The sequence below is a fragment of the Metarhizium album genome (assembly GCF_000804445.1).
Source record: "Metarhizium album ARSEF 1941 chromosome Unknown scaffold_3, whole genome shotgun sequence".
Lineage (NCBI taxonomy): Eukaryota > Fungi > Ascomycota > Sordariomycetes > Hypocreales > Clavicipitaceae > Metarhizium > Metarhizium album.
In genome coordinates, this window is record NW_024467577.1 from 375179 (window position 1) to 398105 (window position 22927).

Genomic DNA, 22927 nt, shown 5'->3' on the forward strand with positions numbered 1-22927 from the left:
ACATGATCACCAAGATACGTGCCGCAACGCACAGATGTTTAATTGGAATCACGGGGAGAGAGGCAAAGGGAACAGCAATGGGCCGGACGGATTTGTGTTTTTTTTTTATTTGATTTTTGGCCCATGGCGCACGTGTACAATTGCAAAAGAAAACCTGTTTACTGCGTTTTTCTTTTTTCTATCTCGCCGCCTCTTGTTTTCATCGAGAATATCCTAAAAAAAAAGAAAGAATCAGGGGGGTGAAACGGTACCGTCTATAGGAAAAAACACGAGGGAAGGGGAAACAATGCCGAGCTCATCTTTTCTACACAGAACATCAAGCGTGGATAGTGTTAGAGGCGTTTGCGACTGCGCAAGAAGCTGCCTTTTTTTGCTCTCTCCTCCCCACTCACTGTCTCTCACTCTATGGTTCTTTTTCTTTTCTTTTCTTGGTAATATTGTTTAACAACTGCTCCCACCTCGGGGGAAGGCGTGAGAGGGTTGACGTTGGCTCACGAGGGTTTTCGTTTTCAGCATAGGCGATGACGGAACAAGACAGATTGTATTTGACAAAGGGGGGGGAGGGAGTGTGCACATGAGGAGTTTTTGATCGTTTTCCAGGAGATGTGATGAGATGCGATGCGATGCGATGCGAGGCGATAGGAGACAGCCAATGAGAAATAAATCATGTACATTGACAAATGTCACAGGACAAGTCCATTTGCTGCGAGGGGCAATTCGTGACTTGTTCCATGTACATCACGCACTTGGCTGGCCACAGGTACTGATGCTGCAAAATGTACTTAAAAGTACCTACTTAGGTACGTATTGTAATGGTACCCCGTGCAGAGGGGGTCATGCGCATTTACTTTTGGAGTTATGCGTGTTTCGTCGTCCGGCCCACCGACAGGCAATTACTACTTAAATGCAAGTTGAAGCAAAGTTGGTAGTCCCGACGATCCCGACTCCCGGGGACATGGACCAACCTGTACCTGCTTGCTTGGTCGATTTTGATTTCCTTCCTCTCCCCCTTTGAAGATGATGCCGGGCGCAGTCCGGACGACTTTCATGAGAGCTGCAGCGTGGGAGAAATTCACGTCATGATGGGCCCCGGGCCCCCCGCTCCAAACGAGGATGCGACGTCGAGGCCGCGACGCGGGCGGGCTGATGGCGAGGCAAACGGCGCCAGGGTCGTCTCGGCGCCAGAGAAGCAAGATGAATCACGGCGTACCGGCCGTGGGCGCACCGAGACCGACGGCGAGGATGCCAATGGCGGCTTGCCCATGTCCAAGACACGATGTGTTGCGCTCGTGGCCACTGTCACGGGGGCTGCTTTTCTCAACGTAAGTGCCGTTGTTGCCTTGCTCTACCTGAAGAATAGATGGCGAAAGGAGGAAAAGAAGAGAAGAGAAGAGGAAAGAAGAGGAAGAAGAAAAACCCAGAAATGGACCAGCTTGGTGATGACGCTTTTGTCCAGGTCCTCAGCATCCAAAGTGTCGTCATCATCCTCCCCACCATCGGACGCCATCTCCAAATCCCCGAAAGCCGCCAGCAGTGGATCGTGTCGTCGTATTCCCTCGCCTTTGGGTGCTTCCTCCTGCTCTGGGGCCGCGTTGCCGACGTCTACGGCAAGCGGCTCATCTTCATCCTCGGCTCCGTCTGGGTGACGTGTGTGACGGCGGCCAATCCGTTTCTGCCCGATGAGATTACCTTTAATCTGTTCCGAGGGCTTCAAGGACTGGTAGGCCTTTGTCATGACATGCGCCTCGTGTCTTCGTACACTCACTCACTCACCCACCCACCCATTCGACAGGGGGCCGCCGCGACCGTGCCCACGGCCATTGGCATATTGGGCGTCACCTTCCCGCCAGGCAAGGCAAAGAACTACGCCTTTAGCACCTATGGTGAGTCCGGCAAGCAGTTGACCTCGCCGGCCAGAAGTCGCGCCCTCTGCTGACAAGCCTTCGAACGCTGCCACCAAGGAGCCGGTGCGCCCCTCGGCAGCGTTTGCGGCAACCTCCTCTCCGGCCTCGTCGCCGAGTACGCCAGCTGGAAATGGGTCTTTGGCGCGCTCGCCATCCTCTCCGCCCTCATCACCGTCGCCGGCGTATTCCTCATCCCGCCCCGCGCGCCGTCTCCTCCCGACGACGCCACGCCGGACGGCGGCGCGCCCGAGGCTCACGCTGCTCCGGCGGTCGACTGGCTCGGCGCCGCGCTCGTCACCGCCGCCCTCCTGGCGCTCAACTTGTCCCTCACGGAGGGCAACGTCGTCGGCTGGGCCACGCCCTGGGTGCCCGTGCTTCTCGTCGCGTCCCTCGTCCTCGTCGCCCTCTTCGCCCTCTGGCAAATCTACCTCGAGCGCCGGCACGCCCGCAGCCGCCACCTCTCCCGCGCGCCGCTCGTCAAGACCTCCGTCTTCCGCAACCGGCGCTTCGCCGCTGCCATGGTCATCACGGGCCTCTTCTTCGCCGCCTTCAACAACTACCTCATCTTCACCACCTACTTCTTCCAGGACCTCCAGGGGCTGTCGCCGCTCGACACCATGCTGCGGTACATCCCCACCGGCGTCACGGGCATCCTGGTGGCCCTCGTCGTGGCACAGCTCCTCGGTCGCGTCCCGATGCTGTTCATCCTCGTTTGCGGAACCCTGGCCACGTCGGCCGCGTGTCTGCTGTACGCCGTCCCCATCCCGCCGACCACGACGTACTGGGCCTACGGCTTTCCCGCCATGGTGCTCGCCGTCGTGGGCGCCGACACCGCGTGGCCCTGCCTGACGCTGTTCACGTCCCAGGCTCTCCCGCGGGAGGACCAGGCTGTTGGTGGTGCGCTGATCAACGCCCTCGCACACTTTGGCCGGTCGATTGGTCTGGCTGTCGGGACGTCTGTCCAGGCGGCTGCCATGGCCAAGGCGCGCGGCGTCGCCGTAGAGGAGGCCGGCCCTGTTCGACAGTGGGATGCCGATTCGCTCACGGGCTTGAGGGCGGCCAGCTGGGTGGATTTTGCCTTTGGAGTGGCCTTCCTGCTGGTGGCTGTGACGGCTTTCCGGAGCATGGATGTCATCGGCAGGCCGAGGCCTGATGCCAGTCTTGTCGAGGCCGAAACTCGCCACGGCATCACGACGACAGGAATCCACGATGATGATGATGATGATGATGATGATGATGATGATGATGAGGACAACACCTCGGAATGACTGTGACGGACAACATGTGGCGCAACGCGCCGTGGGACACACGTACCCATATACCCATGCAGCGGCCATTATAATGAACAAGAAACTCTTCAATGTATATGTGACGGCTCTCTATTTACATGTGTACTTTTTGTACCTGTACGTGGTGTACCTGTTCCTTGTGTGCATCTTCTTTGTGTACCTGTTCTAGTATTCATCAGTGGTATCGTGTCTTGTAAAATCAGGGGTATCATGCGCCTGTCTCGGCGCGAACAAGTGTCCGGGGAAAGAACAAAAGAAGACGGAAGAAAGCATTTCTACCCATCCATTCTAGCTTCGACATCAAACACATCCTCCGCTTCCATGTCTTCCATCCCCTCTTCGTCATTGGCCAGTCTCCTCAACCGCTCACGGACCTTGGGGTCCTGTTCCATCTCTTGCCAGACTTGGAGGTCCCATTCCTCTGCGTTGTCGCTCAACCGATGCATTTTCCATGGCGGCCAGTGCCACATGCCTGCTGCCAACATGTTCCGCTTGATGGTCTTGCCGACGAGCTCCATGAGGCCGAGGAACGCGAGGACGACAAAGGCCGTTGCCCACCACACGGCATCATTGCCAAATGCGCGTGTAAAGGTGTGCCGGATGAGGTATGGGCCCTCTGGGCCTGGCGCGTAGACACCATCTAAAAAGGCTAACCAGGCAAACCAACCACACGTTGTGATGAAAAAGGAGCACATGACAATGGTTGACTTGTAGTGGGTTTCGAAAATACTGCCAACTTGTTAGGACAAATCTGCTTTGCAAGGAATGGCTGTGCATCGAGTCGACTTACAATAGCTTCCAGTTAATCCACAGTACCCCTACAGTAAATGCGAGAGTGCCCAGAGCGTATACGCCCTCGTCACGGGCTGCAGGAGAGATCCAGCCGTACCCTGCCCAGACGCCGTACCAGACGATGACTCCTTCGACCGCGGCCAGAATCATCCAGCGGACGTATTTCCATGGGTTCAGTCCCATGTTGCGTTGCCCATATACGTAGAGCTCCGGGACAGCAAGGAGCGTCTCGGCACTGAGATCCTGTTCCCAAATTCCCATGCAGATTGTGCACAGACTCGTGAACAGGGTATTGAACACCGTCAAGCTCGTCGCTTGGTAGAGTGATGTACCGGTGTATCCGTTGTACCTTTGGTACTGGGCAGCGGGAAGGTAGAAGAACATTTCCTTCCAAAACGTGTAGAGAATAAACTTCGCTGTCCGCACGTAGCTCCATCGACCATGGACGAGGAGTAGTCGTTGAAGGTAACGAAACTGCGCAATCGAGTAGTCTGCAACACGCGCTGCCTGAAGCCCTTCTTTTCCAGATATTCCAATGCCCACATGGCTTGCTTGAATCATAGCCAAGTCGTTGGCTCCATCGCCAATGGCCAAGGTCAAGCCGCGATGCTCATTACCCTTGAGCTTGCCTAACAAGGACCGCACAGTTCTCACCAACAGCGCCTTTTGGGCAGGAGACGCACGGCAGCAAATCACCGAATCAACAAGCAGCATAATTGAGAAGAATCGCTTCGAAAGGGAATCGGACTTTTCCACAATTGCCAGCGTTTGACCATCGATGACAACAACGCTGTGTGTTGATCCATTGTGCAATTCCTCGGCTAGTGCCATGAGCTGGGACTCTAGCGATCCTTTGGCAACGTTCAGCACATACAAGTCGGACCCAGGGCGACATATCCTGGCGGAATGGGCAATGTTAATAGCTGTCTCGCGCTTGTCGCCTGTCAGCATCCAGATTTTAATGTTGGCTCGTCGTAGTTTATCAATAGTTTCGGGAACCCCTTGCTGAAGCTTGTCTTCGATTGCAGTCGCTCCAATAAGGTCAAACGACTGCTCAATCACATCGCCTGCTGCCTCAATGAGCTCCTGTCGATCAACAAGACTGGTTGACGCGTCGTCGTAACACTTTTTCCACGATCGGTACTCATGATCGGATATGAACCTTTGGGCGTAGAGCAATGTTCGTAAGCCTTCCGTTGCAAAATCATCCAAATGCTTGAAGCACTTGGTGAAAATCTCAGACTCGCCATAGATGGTAGAGTCTTCAAGAAAACCGAGATGCGCTGGCACGGATTGCGGTTGGTGATGGCTCGATGGGCTCAAGGCTGTCGTTCTAGATACGTCCAAGGAGACTCCGCGCGGCGCAAGAGGGCTGCAATGTTGGCGGTCATCGGAAGGTCTCATAAGCTTGTGTACTTCAAAAGACCTTCTTCTGTTCATCGGAGGTCGCTGTTGATCGATGCTGCGGTCTCGGTATATAACGGGAGTTCGTCGTGCGGTTAGACTGAGCCTCCCGCCAAAACTATTACGGGGTTCGTGCTGCTGGCTTCGGCGGTACATCTCATGTTCAAGATCTGCACTTTTCCTCACTTCATTGGCCTTTTGCATAGCCAAAGAGGCTAATTTCAGCCTGGGGAGGATTACCGAATCGGCGCCTTTGCAAATGATAGATATCCGCCCATCTGGATATCGGACGACGATTGACATACGTTTTCGTGCACTACTGAACTCAATTACGTCTAGGATCTCAAATTCCATCTTCTCGGTGCCTCCGTTTGGCTGGGGGACTTGCAAGGTGATCGATTTGGCCGTGCGGCGCGTAATTCGATACCCCAGCTCGTAGGCGGCTCGAACTAGAGCCAATTCGTCCGGCGAAGATGCTTGGAAGTCCATTTTGCCGTCTTTTACTTCAGGCAAGCAAGTGTGACACAAGGCAATCGCTAGAAGATATTCTCTAGCTTTCCTGGAAAACGCAGAATTCGGTCGGACTCTGAGATAGTCAACGAGATCAGATGTGTTGACGTCTGGTTGGATGTGGTCTGGGCGACCAGTTGAACGCCACTGCGAGGACGATCGTCGGCCAGCAAAAGATGCCCTTGACGGAGACATTGGCTTTTCCAGGGCGCTGATTTGGTCTTCGTGAATTGTGGGGGAAACTTTGTCGGGTTTTTGAATCAGAGGTCTCCGGGCGAAGGAGTGTACCGTGGGTTTCTGAATAGGATCATAACCATCGGTTTCTTCCAGGTCCATTTCGTGCAGCCAAACTGTCCCTGCAACACTCAATTTTCGGAATTTCATTATGTTGTCGGTCAAGGTACCAGTTTTGTCAGAAAATATGTAGCCAACTTGGCCTAGATTCTCCAAGATAGTGTTGGTGTTGCACCGAGCCGGGGTATCAGACTCGTCGTGGTACATTTCGATGTCGGAATTCAGGAGCAACAGTTGACCAATCTTGACAATCTCCAAGCTAATATAGAGAGCTAGAGGAATAACGTTGTTGAACATGATGATGAACGCAATAATGATTTGGTAAAAGGGTACCGTGGCCCTATCCAAATACCAGGCAAGCTGCTCATAGTCGCCTTTCCATTTGACATAGCCCATTGATACGCCGACGGAGAGAATGACAACATAAGCAGCAAGAGTTATGACAACCATGTTGACTACCTTCTCAAGTGCCGGTTTTTTTGCTCTGGGATGCTGATTTGAGTTCATGCGGACTTTGCATTCCTCACCTGTGTTGATGACAATGCCTGTAGCCGATGTCGTATTTCTCATGACGCTGCCTCTGTAAATGACATCGTTCAAAGTCAACGGTACGGCTTTCCCGTTCATCGTGACTCTGCCGTCAAAATTAAACAATTCGGGATTCGGGTCCTCAACAACAAACTCAGCTTTGGTGTTTGCGATGCCTTGAATGGTACTGCAACCCTCAAGAGCATGGCAAACCTGCTTGGTTTTGAGATTTGTTTCGCCATCGAGCGCCATCGTGTCGACATATGTAAGGCCGTTTTCTCCGTCGCTATGGAGCAATACCAGGTCGGCAGGGATAGGGTCATCGCGAGACAGTCTCACAACATCTCCGACCTTGATGTTGCTCCACCTGGTCGAGACCCAGCGAATACCCTCAAACTCCTCATCGGCCACAGGGCGACATTTAGCTGTGGTTTCAATGTGAAAAGGGTTCAGACGGTTGAGCAGACGCAGAGGTTTGGGTTTTGCCGTGCAGTAGTCTTCTCTGCCGAGGACCGTCGCAAAGTTGGCATTTTCCACCTTGTCCAGTCGATGTCTCCTAAAGTCATCGTATCCTTCCTTGGCTATGGACAAGAGAATGAAGAAGAGCAAGGGCAAAATTGTTGTATACGACCCAGTTGTCGACAAGCCGGGGATCTATGATCAAGACAAAGTCAGCGGGACAAAGGTTGAGACTGCGGCGACGAGCAGCGGAAGACATTGATGGAGGGGATCCTCACCATTTGCGGCACGCCAACACACAGGAAGTAAAAGTTTCCTACACGGGTGAATTGAAAGAACAGCTGTTTCGGGATGAAATCCCAGACCGTGTATCTGCATGTCCGAACATTGTTGGAGATGTACGAGTGGCCTCGCCTGGTGTCGACCAAAGGCTCGCGGTGCTCAATGGAAAGTGGGATGTGCCTTCCGTCTTTGGACGCAGTCAAGTGCTTGCGCCGAAGGATCAACTCAACCACGGTCGACTGGTAGAATTTGCTGGCCACTTCACGGAAATTTCTCTCGAGCTGCCGTACCGATGGAACTGAAGTCGCCAGTGCTTTACGTCGACGCACGATGGGTTCGTGGGCATTCTGGACCGGGCGCTCTTCTGTCGTGCGGCACTCACCCTTGGCCATAATGCGACTGGGAGCGAATCGAGGTGAGCCAGCTCTTCCGACTGCCCAATTTCCAGGGTCTCAAGAATAAAAGACAGAGGACTCTGACACAAGATTGAAGCTTAAAGAACGAAGAGGCTAAGACAGATATCCTGACCTGGCGATGTTGCCGCACTGCTCGACGCATTCGTCGTGCCCCGGTTGTCCGGCCAGAAAATACCCACATGCAAATGAAACCACGACGGCACCTCGTGTTGTCGGAAGATGGAGCAACGAATGAAGGGATCCGAGAGACTAGTATTGGTGCTAGTTATAGCACAGGGGTTGAGGGCATCTTCCAGGTCGCAGCTAGCCACTCTGTTCAAGACAAGACAAGGAAGGTCTTGGATGTAGCGATGGAACCGTTGAATCGCCCAAATTGAGCGGGCAGTGCAACACAGTGCTACGTTGTGGCTCGACTCTATTTCTGACGGACCAACGAACGACGAAGACGGCGAGTGACCAATGGTCTCGCAATATCCAGAAAGTTTTTTTTTTTTTTTGCCCTAAAAAAAACCGTCTCGATGAGGGAAGGACATGGTCGGGTATTCCTTTACATGGCTTGCTCACGGACTCATCTCCATTCGCACGCCGCCTCGCTTTTACCACCCCATGACTGATCGACAGCCAACGTGCAACAGCTACAGTTTTGGAGGAGCGAACATCGGTTCGGGTGATGGTTACACCCGCGAGTGTAGACCCCATAACCCATAACCGCTGTTGCGCTACGGAGTACTCCGTGCGCCTGCCGTCAACAAAAACCCACATTGTTGACTCGAGCAGATCTGGATCGGGGAGCAACCCTTCACAACATGCAGCCGTCGCCGCCTGCTGGTTGGACAGTTCGCAGCAGCTCGGCCTGCCCGCCCTCGACACAGATGCATTCCGCCAGCGGACAATATGCGCCAATCCGCAAGCGTACCAGCCCCAGGACCGACTGCGCCAGGTCTAATTGGGGAACAATCAAGAACTTCAAATGTTCCATTTAGCAAGTGGCTTTCAAGCCACGTGGGGGGGACCAGTGGCGTTTGCGCCGGAACATCGATGCTGGCTCAGCTTTTAATGTTGATTGCGAAGTGAGTGGCAAGGACGCGTGGACGCTAGCCCCTAGGCCAGCAATCAGCCTGTAAGGAAGGCAGATCTCCTATTCACTAGATGGCACAATGTCGATGGGCGTCCCTCCAGGTAGCTCTGTGGGCTTTGTGGGCGCGGAGTACTTGCTGGTCCTCTTATGAATAGACTGACTTACTCATGAAACCTTTCCTTCACCACAGCGCTGGACAGCCCTGTCAATTCTTTGCTCAAATGGAATTCAAAACATGTCACGAATCTACTTGAAGACGAAATTAACAAGACGCGGGGCTATCATGTATGATGACATATCTCTACTATTGTGCTTATAGAGAAAATTTCGAGATGCGGCACCTGCGGGACAACCCGTAGTGTGGACAATTGATTCGCTTTGTGGTGAGAGCGGGAAGAACAACAGGCTATTAGTGCGGTCTAGAGCGAGTGCCATGAGATGAAGGGTGTTTTGGTAAATCAGAAAAGGCAGCGTAGGCTGGTTGATGGGTATCTCCAGTGCATCCCGAGAATAGTCGTCGATTCATCACCACTCACAAAAATGCTGACAAAGAAAAACGCAGAAGGCGTGGTATCAAGCTTTTATTATTCGCTCAGAGCTATTTCTGATATCCCAATCTAGGCTCTTCTAATGCTTCCGTCCAGTGTAAGTACCTAAACCATTTGCCCGATGGTGCCATTTGTGCCAGATGGTAAAAACAAATCATATTCCCCGTTGTAACGCCATGGCCAAATTGCGCTGCTGCTCGTCTAGAATAAAAGCGAAACAAACAATGATTTAAAACTACTTGCGAATTTCAAGTTCGCGAATCAGCCAACGAACTTCCGCGAGAACACACACATACAAAGACGGATAGATGGAGAGACGGGGAGACGGAGAGGGAGAGAGAGGAAGAGAGCAAGGGGGAGAGGGGAAAAAAAAGAGACGGAGAGAGAGAGACAAAGGGCGGGGGAAAATAGGTCCGACGAAAAGGTCACGAGCATTCATGCGGTATCCCATGCGGCTTTAAACCAGAACGCCTCTGATGTCCCTCTATGCCTGCACCTGAGGGATGTTATCCATGCTGCCACCATCCTCGAGCCATTCCTTTTTGACGAGCTGCTCGCGTGCAGCGAAAAGATGCTTGTAGGCTGTCTTGACAGTGCCGTCACTTACACCCGCTTGCTTCGCAATAGGAAGCGAGGAGCGAGGTTCGCCCACAAGATGACAAGCCAGGTAGATACAAGCGGCAGCGACAGAGAGGGGAGATCGCCCGGCAAGTGCGGAAATGTCGTTTGCCTTTTCGGCCAAATCCCGAGAAATCTTGGAAATCTTTTGTTGGTTCTTGAAGCCGAGTTGCGAGACGTATCGGCTGCAGAGGTCTTCCGCACCAACAGAGGTGTTCTCGTAATTGGTCACAGTGTTCAAGCCTGTTGCGCCCTCACCCTCGGTATCCTGCAACTTTTGAAGGAACTTTTGTAGTTGCTTGAAGACGCGGCCAACTTCCTTCTTGCTGACACTGGTAAGGTTGAAGATTTCACGGAATGTTCGCGGCACATTGTTCTGCCGACAGGCAATGAAGATGCATCCGGCAATGACAGCTTCCTGGGGCTTGCCCTTCATGAACTTGTGCTTGTCGACAAGCTTGAAAATGTGCTTGGCAGCGTTGGAGACGTTCTGGCCCATGTTGATGGCCTCACATAGCGACACGATCTCTTTGTAGGCTTGCATCAAGCCCTTCTGCGCCTTGTCCTGGTTGGCGTTGTTCTGTGTACGCGAGAGAGCCTTGTGTGCCTTTGATTCGGAGAAGGCGACAGTCGTAGCAAGTTGTTCGCCTTCCACAAACTCATCCTGAGGACCGCCGACACGGCTGGGGTCATCGCCACCATGATCGTCGTTGGCAAAAGTACGCCATTCCGAGCGTGTGTCGATGATGCGGGTGCCGACGACGACGCCGCAGCTTTGACACACCATGTCACCGCTGGAGAACTCCTCCACCAGGTTGGGCGGGATCTCTTTGCAGTCTGGACAACAGAGGATGTTGTTCAGGTCCTCTTGGTAGCCTCCACCATTCGCATCTCCTCCTGGAGGAAACATTCTGGCTTCGTCTGGATTGGCGGCGGTGCGACCGCTGCGACGGACCGCTGCGCTGCGCTGCGCTGCTCACTTCGTCGAACCAGTTGACACTTTACGGAGTCGCTTGGCCGCCCGAGGACTTTTCTGCAGCTACAGAATCTCCCTTGACCGAGGGGAAGTGAAGGGCAGCCGTGGGCATGACTGCACGAGTGGTAAAATTGCACATTGTCGGTCCAAGTCACATGACCTGCCGCCTAGCAGAAGTGGCTCACTCCCGGCGCTTTCTAAGTCGAGGTTTATTTATCCAAGTTGTCAACACTCGACAGCATTAGTAATAAAAGAGCAACACACAGCAACCAGAAGCAGAAACCTGCAGAATCAATATTAGCAACTTCGTCTTTATTTGCGTCAAGACCGTAATTATGGAAACCATTATCGCGCCACGCCTATGTGCGCGAACTTCAAAAACGCTACGGAGTAGGCGACCTCTTTTTCTTCTCTGGCCGAGGAAGTCGCATTGAACCCTCCTACTTATGTACCTACCTAGGTGCATAGGGACCTACCTCAGGCAGGCGGTACCTCCCATTGGTGCGTGGATCCGAGGTCGGCCAATAATGGCACCCCTCACGGCAGCATTCTCCACTGAAATTCTGTCGCTGCACGCCCGATGGAGTCGACGATGCAGCCATGATATGAGTCGACTCACATTGAGCGCAGTCGGTCATCTTGCTGGCAGCCAGACTACTCCGTGCTCCGTGCTCCGTACTTGATAACATATAAGTCCGGATTGCCAGCATCTCCCGGTGACCCTGCAGCGATCTTGTCCAGTCACTGCCCGACAATGGCATCCTCCACGCCCACGCCCTCCGGCTCTTGCCGCTGCCACCAGTCGGGCTTGCCGCCGGTCGACCTGAAGCCTCTGTTGACCAAACTCTGGCCCGTCAAGACGGAGGTGACGGCCGATGAAATTGCCGAGGCCATCTCTCACTTCTTCACAAATCAGGTGACCGAGGCGCAGACCGCTGCCCTGTTGATGGCCCTTCACTTCACCAAGTTGGATTTCCGAGCAGATGTTTTGCAAAAGACGGCGGGCGTCATGCTGAAGGCTGCCGAGGACATTCCGGCGAAGGAGCTCAAACAGGTCCTTGCGAGAAGAGGCAGGAAGGAAGGCGCTTATAATGGCGGCTTGGTACGTCTCTTGCGATTCACAATTTGACAGTCCATACGAGAGCAAGCCGTTGATTGATACCTGACATGTAGTGCGACATTGTTGGCACGGGAGGCGACTCTCACAACACCTTCAACGTCAGCACGACGGCATCCATCCTGGCCTCTTCGCTTCTCATGGTATCCAAGCACGGGAACAGAGCCAGCACCTCCAAGTCAGGCAGTGCCGACATGATCAACAGCATGAAACCCAGGGCGCCGATCCTGAACGCTGTCAAGCCCGACTCCCTACTCAGGGTCTATTCGTCGACCAACTACAGCTTCCTATTTGCACCCGTTTTTCATACCGGCATGCGCTACGTTGCGCCCATTCGGAAACAGCTGCCATTCAGAACCATCTTCAACAACTTGGGCCCGCTAGCAAACCCCGTGGAGGATGTCCTGGAGGCACGTGTAATTGGTGTCGGAAGACGGGACCTTGGTCCTGCCTTTGCTGAGGCGCTGAAAACTGCAGGTTGCCGCAAGGCCCTGGTTGTCTGCGGAGAGGAGGAGCTAGACGAGATTAGTTGCGCCGGCGCGACCCTTTGCTGGATGATCCGGGAGAAGTCTCCCGGCAGTGAGATCGAAATTGAGCACTTTACCATTACTCCGGAGGACTTTGGTGCCACGCGTCATCCCCTCAGCGAAGTATCGCCGGGCAAAGAAGCGGCTGAGAATGCCGAAATCTTGCGACAAATTCTATGCGGAGAGTTCCCCGACCAAGATCCGCTAATCGACTTCATCGCCATCAACACGGCGGCGCTTTTCGTGGTGGCAGGCATTTGTGAGGCCGACACCAGTGATATGGGACACGGCGACGACGGCAAGGTCATCTTGGAGCGTGGCCACGCTGGTCAGCGTTGGAAGGAGGGATTCAGAAGAGCCAAGTGGGCTATCAAGAGCGGCGAGTCTTGGAAGCAGTGGCAAGCGTTTGTCAACATTACCAACGAGATTGGTTCATGATTGATCGGATTCGGAGTCTGGCACTGACCATAGTCTTGTGGCTAGGACGGTCCAAATGTTCAATTTGACGTTGCGCACATGAACTAGATCTACTTGGAGACAAGAATAAATAGCCTTGGGATTATATACTATCCTGCATCATGGGGTTGAGCTTGGCTTTTGTGTCAGTAGCTCGTGGATACAGGATACTTACGCCACACGATTCATAACCACATCCCATTCAGCATGTCTCCTCACACAGCTTCCTCCAGCCGCCCATGGACTTCTCCCATTTTGTACCGTTTCTACTAACGGCCATCTCTGTCCTGGCCACTCAACTGGCATCTGCAGCTCCGCGCTGCACCCTTGGCACCCATCGGTATGATCGGTATTTCCTTCCCCGTCGACAATTGCCTCTTCAGTGTCACGGAGCGAATGGTTCGGCAGCTCTTCGTGCAGGCGGCGGGTGTGTCGACAGCATGACGCTGGGATGGCACATCGGCGATCTTGACTTGTCCATCCGCAGTGCCGCCTCAAACTCCTTCCAGTCTTTTACTAAAGAGCCCGCTTCATGGCTTTGACAGCTCTGGTTTCCTGAACGACTGCTTGGCCTGACTCGGCGGCCTTCTTCGTGAAGGCAAGTCAAAGGCTCGACCCTCCGGTCAGCCAGCGACTTTCGGATCATGCACCTCCTCTGGTCCTCATGCACGGAGTACAAAACATTCCTTGGAGTCATATCATGTGCAATCTTTGGTAGCTTTGCACTCGACGGCTGAGAGTCGATGTGGTGGAGTTGGCTGTAGGACTGTGGTTGCCTGTACTTCAAGACAAGGATGACGAGGGCAGCAGCAACGCCAGAAACGACGACAATGGCGGCTATTATGGCCACGACGACCCATATTCCAAATTCTGGAGGCTGATCGTCGGGTAATGGTCGTTTCGACAAGTGCGCCATGGCGATGTTTTTCCAGGCGGTCACCACATGAGGTGGTGAAGACTGGCTCCGGGTCTCGACTCGGAGACCGGGAGGAACGTCAAAGAAATACGAGGAGCCGTGGACCTTGTCACTTTTGAGTGCCGTCATTCTGGCACCAATCAATCAACTAGTGTGCCGCACTTTGGCTTCAATAATTGGCGGGTTGCGCGTGATCAAACACGGAGGAGGGGGGTGCAAGCAGGCTAGACATGGCCGCTGTTTTCCCCCTTGCTCCTCTCCTGGTATTATCTCTCGAGTGACAAATGCTAGTGACAGATTCTGTCACTGTCTGGCAGTTGGAATTTGGCATTTGGCATTTGGCAGTTGACGGACAGCCTGTGCTGTAGACGCTGTTCGTGTTCCAAGTTGTTACGATATCCACGGCGACATGGATCGAGCATCTAATAATAGTTTGATGCTGTGGACATTGAATGCCCAACGCGCAGATCAACAATACGGTGTCAATGAGGCGTTGGCGGCTGTGCTGTCCAGAACTCCAAACCGGATGAAGACTGCGCCTGCGCCGCTCTCGTGTTGTCGACGCATTGGCCAATGTAGGGGTAAAGCAAGAGCGTTTTCTGGTCACTGCGCCTTGTTGGACCAAAACAAGGCGCGAGTCAACAGAAATACGTGCGTTCAAGTTGGGCAAAGCCGATGAAGCAATTGATGTTGGTCGAAATTGTCAACCTTTGCGGGCGGTGGCGATTGGTCCTTCCTTGGAGCGGCCTTGGACGTTGTTGACATGTCAATCCGCGGCCCGGGCCCGCCCCAGTCATCACTGAACGCCGCCAACCCGCCAAAGCTAGCCGCCCATCCGCCCAAGATGCAACCGCCCCCAGGCGGAACCGCCCCGAGCGCCCCGCTGTCGTCCCCCGCTGGTGCTGGCTGCTCTGTGAAGGGCCCCCCCGCCCCGCCCCGATTCCGCCCTGTTCATCACCGAACCGACTGGCATAATACAGACACACGACGGGCCGACTGCTCGCTCCCGCCCACACTCCTTCTCATCACCCTCACCCTCGCTCCGACCAACACGCGCTCCAGCGACGCTGTCGACGGCACGCGTATTGGCAATGTCGGCCATTTCCAGGTGTATTCGGCCGCTGTCGCCGATGCGGTCCTCGTATCGTGCCAATGGCTTCCGTCGGCATTCGACTGCGCCAGAGCCCCCGCTGCCTCTGCCTCTGCCTCTACAAGGCTATCGAGTGTTGGACATGACACGAGTCTTGGCCGGTGTGAGTGCCTTCGATTCTTGACCGCCACAACACACCAGGCGCCAGTGACGCCGCCATGGCAGGTAGCAGGGTGCACTTTTGCTGACGTGGCCAAATACAGCCCTATTGCACCCAAATTCTGGGTGATCTTGGGTGAGTTGAACATGCTTCACGATGGCTTCGGTGCATATGTGGATGTCGACTTGCTGACCTCGTTCACTTCCCCCCCGCCCCCCTTCACAATGCAGTGCCGAGGTCATCAAAATCGAGCATCCTGTGAGAGGAGATGACACACGAGCATGGGGGCCACCCTATGCCGCATACAAGCCCGAGGCACAAGTCGACGGCCCTGGAGAGGCTGCATACTTTCTCGGAGTAGGTTCACTGCACCCGTCCGTGGCCGATAGGGAATCGACAGCCTCCGATCCCGCTGAACAACATCTCTTTGTCATAGGCCAACCGAAACAAAAAGTCACTGGCTCTCTCTTTTCAGCATGCTGATGGGGTAGACATTTTGCACAAGCTTGTTGCCAAATGCGACATCCTCGTTGAGAATTATCTCCCCGGCACATTAAAGAAGTACTCGATGGACTATGACACCGTGCGCAGGATCAACCCTGGTCTCATCTACGCCTCCATCACCGGCTACGGGCAAACCGGCCCATATGCCAACCGCGCCGGCTATGATGTCATGGTCGAGGCCGAGTTTGGCCTAATGCACATCACCGGCCAGCGAGACGGTCCTCCTGTCAAGGTTGGCGTGGCCGTTACCGATCTTACCACCGGCCTCTACACCAGCAACAGCATCATGGCAGCACTGTTGGGCAGGGCCAAGACGGGCAAGGGCCAATATATCGATGTAGCCCTGAGCGACTGCCAGACAGCAACCCTGGCGAATATTGCCAGCAGCTGCCTCGTCAGCGGGAAGAAAGACGCGGGCAGATGGGGCACAGCACATCGTGAGTCGTTCCCCCGATTCACGAATGACTTGTCGGGAAGCTGACGCTCTCCAGCTTCCATTGTTCCTTACAGATCATTCAAGACCAAGGACGGAGACATCCTCTTTGGCGGCGGGAATGATCGCTTGTTTGGAGTCCTATGCGACGGTCTTGGTAAACCTGAGTGGAAGGGTGATGCAAAATTCAAGACGAACGCTGACAGAGTCGCAAACCGCCAGCAGTTGGAGGCTGAGATTGAAAACATCTCACGGCAGCGAACCACCCAGGAGTGGCTGCAGGTGTTTGAAGGCAGTGGTATGCCCTACGCGGCCGTGAACGACGTGCAAACCACGCTGAACCATGCCCACACAAAGGCGCGTAACATGGTTGTCGAAATGGAACATGAAGTTTGTGGTCCAATCAAAATGGTCAACACGCCCTTCAAATTCTCTGAAACCCAGCCTTCTATCCGCTCCGTGCCGCCCATGCTTGGCCAGCACACCGACGAAATTCTCCGCGAGCATCTTGGCATGACCAAGTCTGACATTTCGGCCCTGAAAGAACGAGGCGCCATACGTTGAAAGATTTTTTTGCCCTTTTTGGGAGAACATTAGACAATAGCTGTAGATCCATTAATTCCATGTATCGTCGCACCTTGTTGACAAGAGGTCACAGTGTAGGTCCATGTGGTGGCATCACGTGACACCCATCCGCCCATGGATCTATCAGGATTCAGCAAGTCTCGCCCAGCCAATCTCAACTCTTATCGAGCATCACCACGTAGCGTCCATGAACATTCATACCTCAACGAGTTTCCAGCCATCCAGTGGACCATGACATCACCACCAGAGACGCCGCTGGGGGAAGGATGCATCGCTGTCAAGGTTATAGATTCCGACCGCACGCCTTCAATTCCTCCATCGACTGAGACCAACGTCACAGAAGCGACTTCAAGCCAAGTTGTAGGGCATCAGGTCGTTGGCAGTAATTACATGCCGCAGTTCACCTCGGCAGCTGCGTTCATTCTAAGCCGGATTCGAGACAACAGTGACAACCTGGGGCCGACCAAAGGGAGCTCATCACATATGCCCAATGAGCTTGGCTGCAACAAGGGGAAAGTGAAGCCCGCGGATTCATGGACAATGTCGTTGCCTAATAGCTCAGCTCTGTCCTCACCTCTTGCCTCGATGACGCAGCAGGAACAGATAGCCTCCGTCTCGTTCAGCTTAAAACGCAAGCACGACCCCGATTCTGACCCCCCGGACTTTACACAAAGTACAATAGCATGCCCAAAATCGATGCTCAGCAACTCCAACTCCAAAATATTTGCATCTCCTCGGCTGTTCTCAACTGCAGAGCGCAGCACATCAAAGACTGCATTGGAAAGTCTCCCATCGACAATAGGCTTTCCAGGTCAAACCGCAGTTGACGATATAAGGGAGAACGCACTTTCAGCTTTTAGCGATGGAATTTCTCCTGCAAAATCAGACTTGGTGGGATTTTATGCTGGACAGTCCTCCGATGTAGCCGTGAGTTCCGTCAACGCACTGCATCACAGCCCCCATTGAACTAACAAGTGACACTTGGAGCGCACACAATATTTCCTGAGGAAGGAAAGAACGGATTTACTGGATATTCTTTCATTCTGTGATCAGATTAAACCCCAGCTTCTTGCTGATATCCTGGTGTCTGTGTCGAGAAAGCATCCAGACTTGCCGATTTTCGATTCTCCGGACTGGGAGAGGTCTATCCCCCGTTCTCTAGACGTCCAGATTGCTGCGGCAGCTCGTGGTGCTCGTCCAGCTGGAAGACGTAGACATGGCCATGCTGTACTTAATCCAAAATCACGACAGAGGCAGAAAAACGCAAAGAAAGCGCTGAAGCGTCTCATAATGGCACAACATGAGGTCGACACACCAGAAGATGAGGACGTCGAGGGAGACGCGCTACCGCCTACCTGGCCCAGAGCTGGGCAAGGCTTGTACTCCAAACTCCCTCCAGAAACCAAAGACCGGGCTTTCCTAACTGACGACAATGATGACGAATCGTTTAGCCACTTTATGCTGGACAATCTTGGAAAGCCGATGGTTGTGTCAACGTGTGCGTGAAGGCTTGTATTTCATAATGTGGTGGATCTGCTATGTCACATGTCTGCTGTAGCTCTAGTTGAGTCGTATCTGTATACCCCATTGCTTTTTGGGCAGCTCACACACGTAGGACATGGTCAAACATACTGGAGGACGTAGTCGCGCTTCATTTTTTTGTCACCGTTGGACGTCTTGGTGATGCCAGGCTGGTATATTATAATCTAGAGACTATTGCATCGCCTCTAAAAAGAAATTAACTATTTACATCGTTGCAGGCATGACCGACGCCAAGACATTACCGGATACAAACGCTAGATCGTCTTCTATCAACCACTCCGTACTCAACCAGGCACTTGGTCCAGATGCTACGGTCACATGTCCTAGAACAACTATTTGCAGTGGCAGTTGAACGTAGACAAGACGGTCCTGATAACACCACCGACAAGACACAGAAGACCGTCAACAACGACGCTGACGACCACCTTGAGGCTGTTAACGACCAAGATGACCTTTGGCAGAATGCAGAAGCCAACGAGACCGGTGATACGACCACCAAGCTCGCCAACGACGTCGACATAGTTGGGGCAGCCTTTGGTGCAGTAAGCGACGCAGTCATAGTTGCAGCCGCCCAAACCGAGCCTGCAAGTGAGGCTGTTGACCAGGTTGAAAATACCTACACCCAGGCTGGCCTTGATGTCGGCCTCGACAACAGCGAGGCCAAGGAGGTCGGTGTTGAAGGCGACGACGGCATCAAGCACGTCCTCGATGTAAAGACCAGTCAGGGCGGCGCATACGTTCTTCAGCTCGGCACTAATGTTGGCATTGACGTCGATCTCGACCAGGTGAGCGATCTCTGCCGCAATAGCAATATCCGCCAAGAAGGCAACGTTGTGGAGGTTTGCCTGGCAATACTCGTGGTTGGGGTCGTACTTGACGATTTTGGTGGGAGAGAATGCACAGAATTTGCCGAGCGTGACGCCGACCGAGGCGTAGACACTGACATCAGGCTCGGGCCAAGCACCTCGAAGTACGTCACCGACACAGGTCTTGGTCTCGAGGTCGAGCTTCTGGCCAGGGGGGCAGGCGCAGGCCTTGGTCCACGGGCAGTAGCTCATTGCGTGAGGGCATTTGTAACCACTGTGTGCCTTCTTGGCGTCGAGAAGCTTGACGCCGAGGTGGGCTGCGGCGTCGACGTCGACAAGGGCGTCAACTGCAACATCCGCAACGGCATTGATGACGGTAGCGGAGGCGATACCAGCAAGGCTGGCGACAGCAACAATGAAACGCATATTGGCTTAGAAAAGAGCGACTGAGTGTTTAGGAACGAATGAATGACAAAGCTGATGCGCTTGAGGGCTTGAGAGTTGCTGAGGAGGAGACCGAGGCTGAGGTACCGAGAGAGGCGGGAGGTCGTGGGACCGCACGTCGACTTATATAACATTTTCTGACGGTGCTTCTCGCGAAATAACTACTGAATTGTCGTCTGGGACTCGTCCCCCGTGCCAAGTTGGCTGAAGCCTGGCGCACGCAGCACTACAAGTCTACAACAAGGCCCAGCTTCCAGGATTACTCGGCACACGAGTCCCTACACAGACACAGACCGTTCCGCCACCCCCGTCGACCAAGAATCATCGTGGAGGACACATCACATCACAACAGAGGCACTCGCCAACGGCCCCGGTCCCATTCAGCTGGAGACTGTGCATTTCAGCCACTATGCACCATCCACCCGGTGGTCACCGTCGTCGGCAGGCCGCTATCTGTGGATCTTGGCCGTCACCCTTTCACAAGACGGATCATGGCATATCGGACGCAGCACAAGAAGCAAACCTCGAGATTGACAGCCCCACAAAGACCCATGATATGCCGGAAGAAATATTAATAGGAGGCCCCGTGGACAGCGCCTACGGAGTACCATGTATTGATTCCCATCCGACTGGATCTGTGGTCGACGACAAGGGACGGAACAATACCACGGCCAAGGTTGTTGTTGTCTTCACGGGAAGCACGGGGACCCGCAGCAATTATCAGACAAACGACCACGATCAGAGTCAGGGGCATTAACAGGTTACATGAGACTGCTATGCTACATCGGCAATTCCCGAAGTCACCAGTACTCATTGTTCCAAGCTCTGGTCTGGTCTGGTCTGGTATTCGAGGCCTGTCAAGTTGTGTGTGAAACCTTGGCAAAACAGGTGCTTGTATTTGCCGGGACGAGCTCCAAGGTGGTTGTTTTCTCACGATGAATTCTGAGAGCCTAAATCACACCCCCCCCTGACCATGGCAACTCATTTTCTGGCCGGTGGAAGCATCCGGCGCCAGGCTAGGCCAGGAGTCTGTACCAACTTGACGCTTGTCCTGGCGGCATGTCCATAGACATTGCCGGCTTGCGAATCACGACGTTGAGGCCACCTCGGAATTTCTCGTCGCCAGTTAGGAATTACGTGCAGCATTGGGTATTATTCCCATTGCACAGCAAACCAACGATAGAACAACAAGTTGCGCCATAAGGACTGGCGCGCAGACATGGCAGGTACTCGGATGCTGACCACGATGTTGGTCATACTCCGTACCCGGTGCTCCGCACGCCGTACGGAGTAGACAGCTCTCGCATTACAATTCTCGGCTGAGACATCACTTCTAGTCTTCTACCACCACTATGATGCAACTACTCCGTACGGAGTACATACTAGCAAGTTTTTGTCGACCCATGCATCATAAGGCTACCGGAAGTTTGTGTAATTTGGACGGGCCGCTGTCGGAGACAATGTCAAGGCACGCGCTGTCTGCAAGCAGCAAAAGCAAGTTTCCCCCTCTCCCCTTGAGGCCTGATGAGTGCCTCCTCTTGTGAGTCTTCTCTCTCGGTCAATTGGAGTGAAGAAGGAAAGCAACTTAATCTCAATGCCGGCAACAGCCTCAGCCTCGACTTTCTGCTGATGTCTCACGGCAATGCGTTGGGCAGCACCAAATTAGAGGAACCTCTTGGCAGCCAAACAACCAAGGCGTACGGAGTATGCACCGAGTAGTTACTCCGTATGCAGCCCGTGAACAGGGCGGCCATGTACGCCGTACACAGCATGTCGCCAACGAACTGGGATCGGCAGCCTCATGATGCCCCAGAGGCGGGAACGGGCGCCCGCATGGATCAAGGAACTCTGCAGATCCATCTTCATCCCATCCCGGCCTCTGTTCTGTTGTTGACCGCCGCGAGCTCAGCCACGACTGAAGGTGGACAAGACAAGTGGAGACTGGTTGTTGACGGGCCGGGGGAAGAGAGAAAAAGTAAAACCAGGGAAAAAAGGATGGAAAGAAAAGAGAAAAAAAAGAAACGTTGCTCATCTCATCGGCGCCCGTTCTGGTTCTGGCCCAAATGATTAATGATTCAGGGCATCTCGTTGCCGGCGTGCCGGACATGTATGATGGATGATGTGACGACGCTGGGACATGCAGGTGCAATTTGCCAAGCGGCGACAGAGACGAACGAGGCTGAGTCACCGTTGCGGTGTCCCTGATGGAACGTGCAGATAACGTGGTCTAGCGTTTCCAGAGCATCCCGACGTGATTCGGAGTCGTTCGTGAGCGACGGTGCTGCCCTCTGTTCTTTTTTGCATGTGAACAATGCCTCCGCGAGACCTGATCCGAGGGACACGAGCAAACCACACGATGCAAGATGGCCGGCAGGCAAACCGTGGTTCCAACACGTCAATCGACTGGTCGGCATCCAACGGGCGCCATTACACGCGCCGTGAAGAATACGGCTACGTGCCGAAGCGAACCATGTCTTTCGATTCCATGTCTGGAATTTACTACATACTCCTGCTTGCTACCTGCTTGGGTAGCTAGTAAGGACTCAGGAGTGCCCGGCGGCCGTTGTCCATGCTGGCTACAACATCTGCAACAAGCGAGTGGTGGTTGTCCGCACATTCATGTCCTGTGGTCTTTTACTTGTTTCCTTTTTCCTCTTCTCCCCAACATGATACAGGTCGGTAATTCTACTGCTAGTGAGCACCTTGTCCAGCGAGCTTGACAGGCTACAGCCAGGTCAGGGCGCCGTGCCATCCCTGCCCATGAGAGAAGCCCCTTTTCGCTGTCGCTGTGCAATAACGACGCTGCTCTTGGTACTCGGCGACCATTTCTGTCTGTTGGTCTGTCTGTCCGTCTGCATGCGTGCATGCATGTACTCCGTACGTGTGTCCCGACTTCCGAATACGGGATACTTTTGCGATTTGTGATAATTCCCCGCGAGTAATGTCGCACAGCCAAGGCGCCCGCCCGGGCTCGGGCGCAAGGATGGGCGGCTCGACTCGGTCCCAGTTGTCTTCTGCTCTCTCCTCTAACTACTTCTGCCGCCACGAGTTTGCGTGTGTTCGACCCTGCTTGACACGGCACCCGGGTAGTACTCTCTCCTTGGACCGCGTCAAGCTACGTACTGTCTTGACTCTTGATCCACGGATGATGCCGAATTTTCATCAAGATGTATCATCGTTCGCCATCTGACAGAACCGTTGATTCACCATCATGCACGTGCCGAGGCTGGCGGGAAAACAAACGTGCAA

The 22927-nt window shown here is 53.8% G+C and overlaps 8 protein-coding genes across 8 annotated transcripts; 4 read left to right on the forward strand and 4 right to left on the reverse strand.

Annotated features, from left to right (window-relative positions):
- Positions 1-1082: 1082 nt before the first annotated feature.
- On the forward strand, positions 1083-3172 carry MAM_01882 (Major facilitator superfamily domain, general substrate transporter; the record flags this gene model as incomplete). The annotated part of the gene is made up of 3 exons (XM_040820681.1): positions 1083-1322; positions 1361-1883; positions 1941-3172. 3 exons carry the CDS (start codon positions 1083-1085, stop codon positions 3170-3172), a joined length of 1995 nt encoding a protein of 664 aa, XP_040681024.1.
- A 296-nt stretch (positions 3173-3468) lies between these two features.
- Positions 3469-7854, reverse strand: MAM_01883 (P-type ATPase; the record flags this gene model as incomplete). The annotated part of the gene is made up of 3 exons (XM_040820682.1): positions 3469-3922; positions 3984-7375; positions 7459-7854. 3 exons carry the CDS (start codon positions 7852-7854, stop codon positions 3469-3471), a joined length of 4242 nt encoding a protein of 1413 aa, XP_040681025.1.
- A 2134-nt stretch (positions 7855-9988) lies between these two features.
- MAM_01884 (transcription initiation protein) lies at positions 9989-11032 on the reverse strand (the record flags this gene model as incomplete). The annotated part of the gene is made up of 1 exon (XM_040820683.1): positions 9989-11032. The coding sequence occupies one exon, from the start codon at positions 11030-11032 to the stop codon at positions 9989-9991; it is 1044 nt and encodes a 347-aa protein (XP_040681026.1).
- An 820-nt stretch (positions 11033-11852) lies between these two features.
- On the forward strand, positions 11853-13180 carry MAM_01885 (anthranilate phosphoribosyltransferase; the record flags this gene model as incomplete). The annotated part of the gene is made up of 2 exons (XM_040820684.1): positions 11853-12200; positions 12272-13180. 2 exons carry the CDS (start codon positions 11853-11855, stop codon positions 13178-13180), a joined length of 1257 nt encoding a protein of 418 aa, XP_040681027.1.
- Positions 13181-13583: 403 nt separating this feature from the next.
- Positions 13584-14243, reverse strand: MAM_01886 (uncharacterized protein; the record flags this gene model as incomplete). The annotated part of the gene is made up of 1 exon (XM_040820685.1): positions 13584-14243. The coding sequence occupies one exon, from the start codon at positions 14241-14243 to the stop codon at positions 13584-13586; it is 660 nt and encodes a 219-aa protein (XP_040681028.1).
- Positions 14244-14877: 634 nt separating this feature from the next.
- MAM_01887 (CAIB/BAIF family enzyme) lies at positions 14878-16865 on the forward strand (the record flags this gene model as incomplete). The annotated part of the gene is made up of 5 exons (XM_040820686.1): positions 14878-15339; positions 15468-15499; positions 15595-15721; positions 15801-16305; positions 16360-16865. The coding sequence occupies 5 exons, from the start codon at positions 14878-14880 to the stop codon at positions 16863-16865; spliced, it is 1632 nt and encodes a 543-aa protein (XP_040681029.1).
- Positions 16866-17000: 135 nt separating this feature from the next.
- On the forward strand, positions 17001-18392 carry MAM_01888 (uncharacterized protein; the record flags this gene model as incomplete). Its single annotated transcript, XM_040820687.1, has 2 exons — positions 17001-17813; positions 17874-18392. The coding sequence occupies 2 exons, from the start codon at positions 17001-17003 to the stop codon at positions 18390-18392; spliced, it is 1332 nt and encodes a 443-aa protein (XP_040681030.1).
- Positions 18393-18760: 368 nt separating this feature from the next.
- MAM_01889 (uncharacterized protein) lies at positions 18761-19660 on the reverse strand (the record flags this gene model as incomplete). Its single annotated transcript, XM_040820688.1, has 1 exon — positions 18761-19660. The coding sequence occupies one exon, from the start codon at positions 19658-19660 to the stop codon at positions 18761-18763; it is 900 nt and encodes a 299-aa protein (XP_040681031.1).
- Between the last annotated feature and the right edge of the window lie 3267 nt (positions 19661-22927).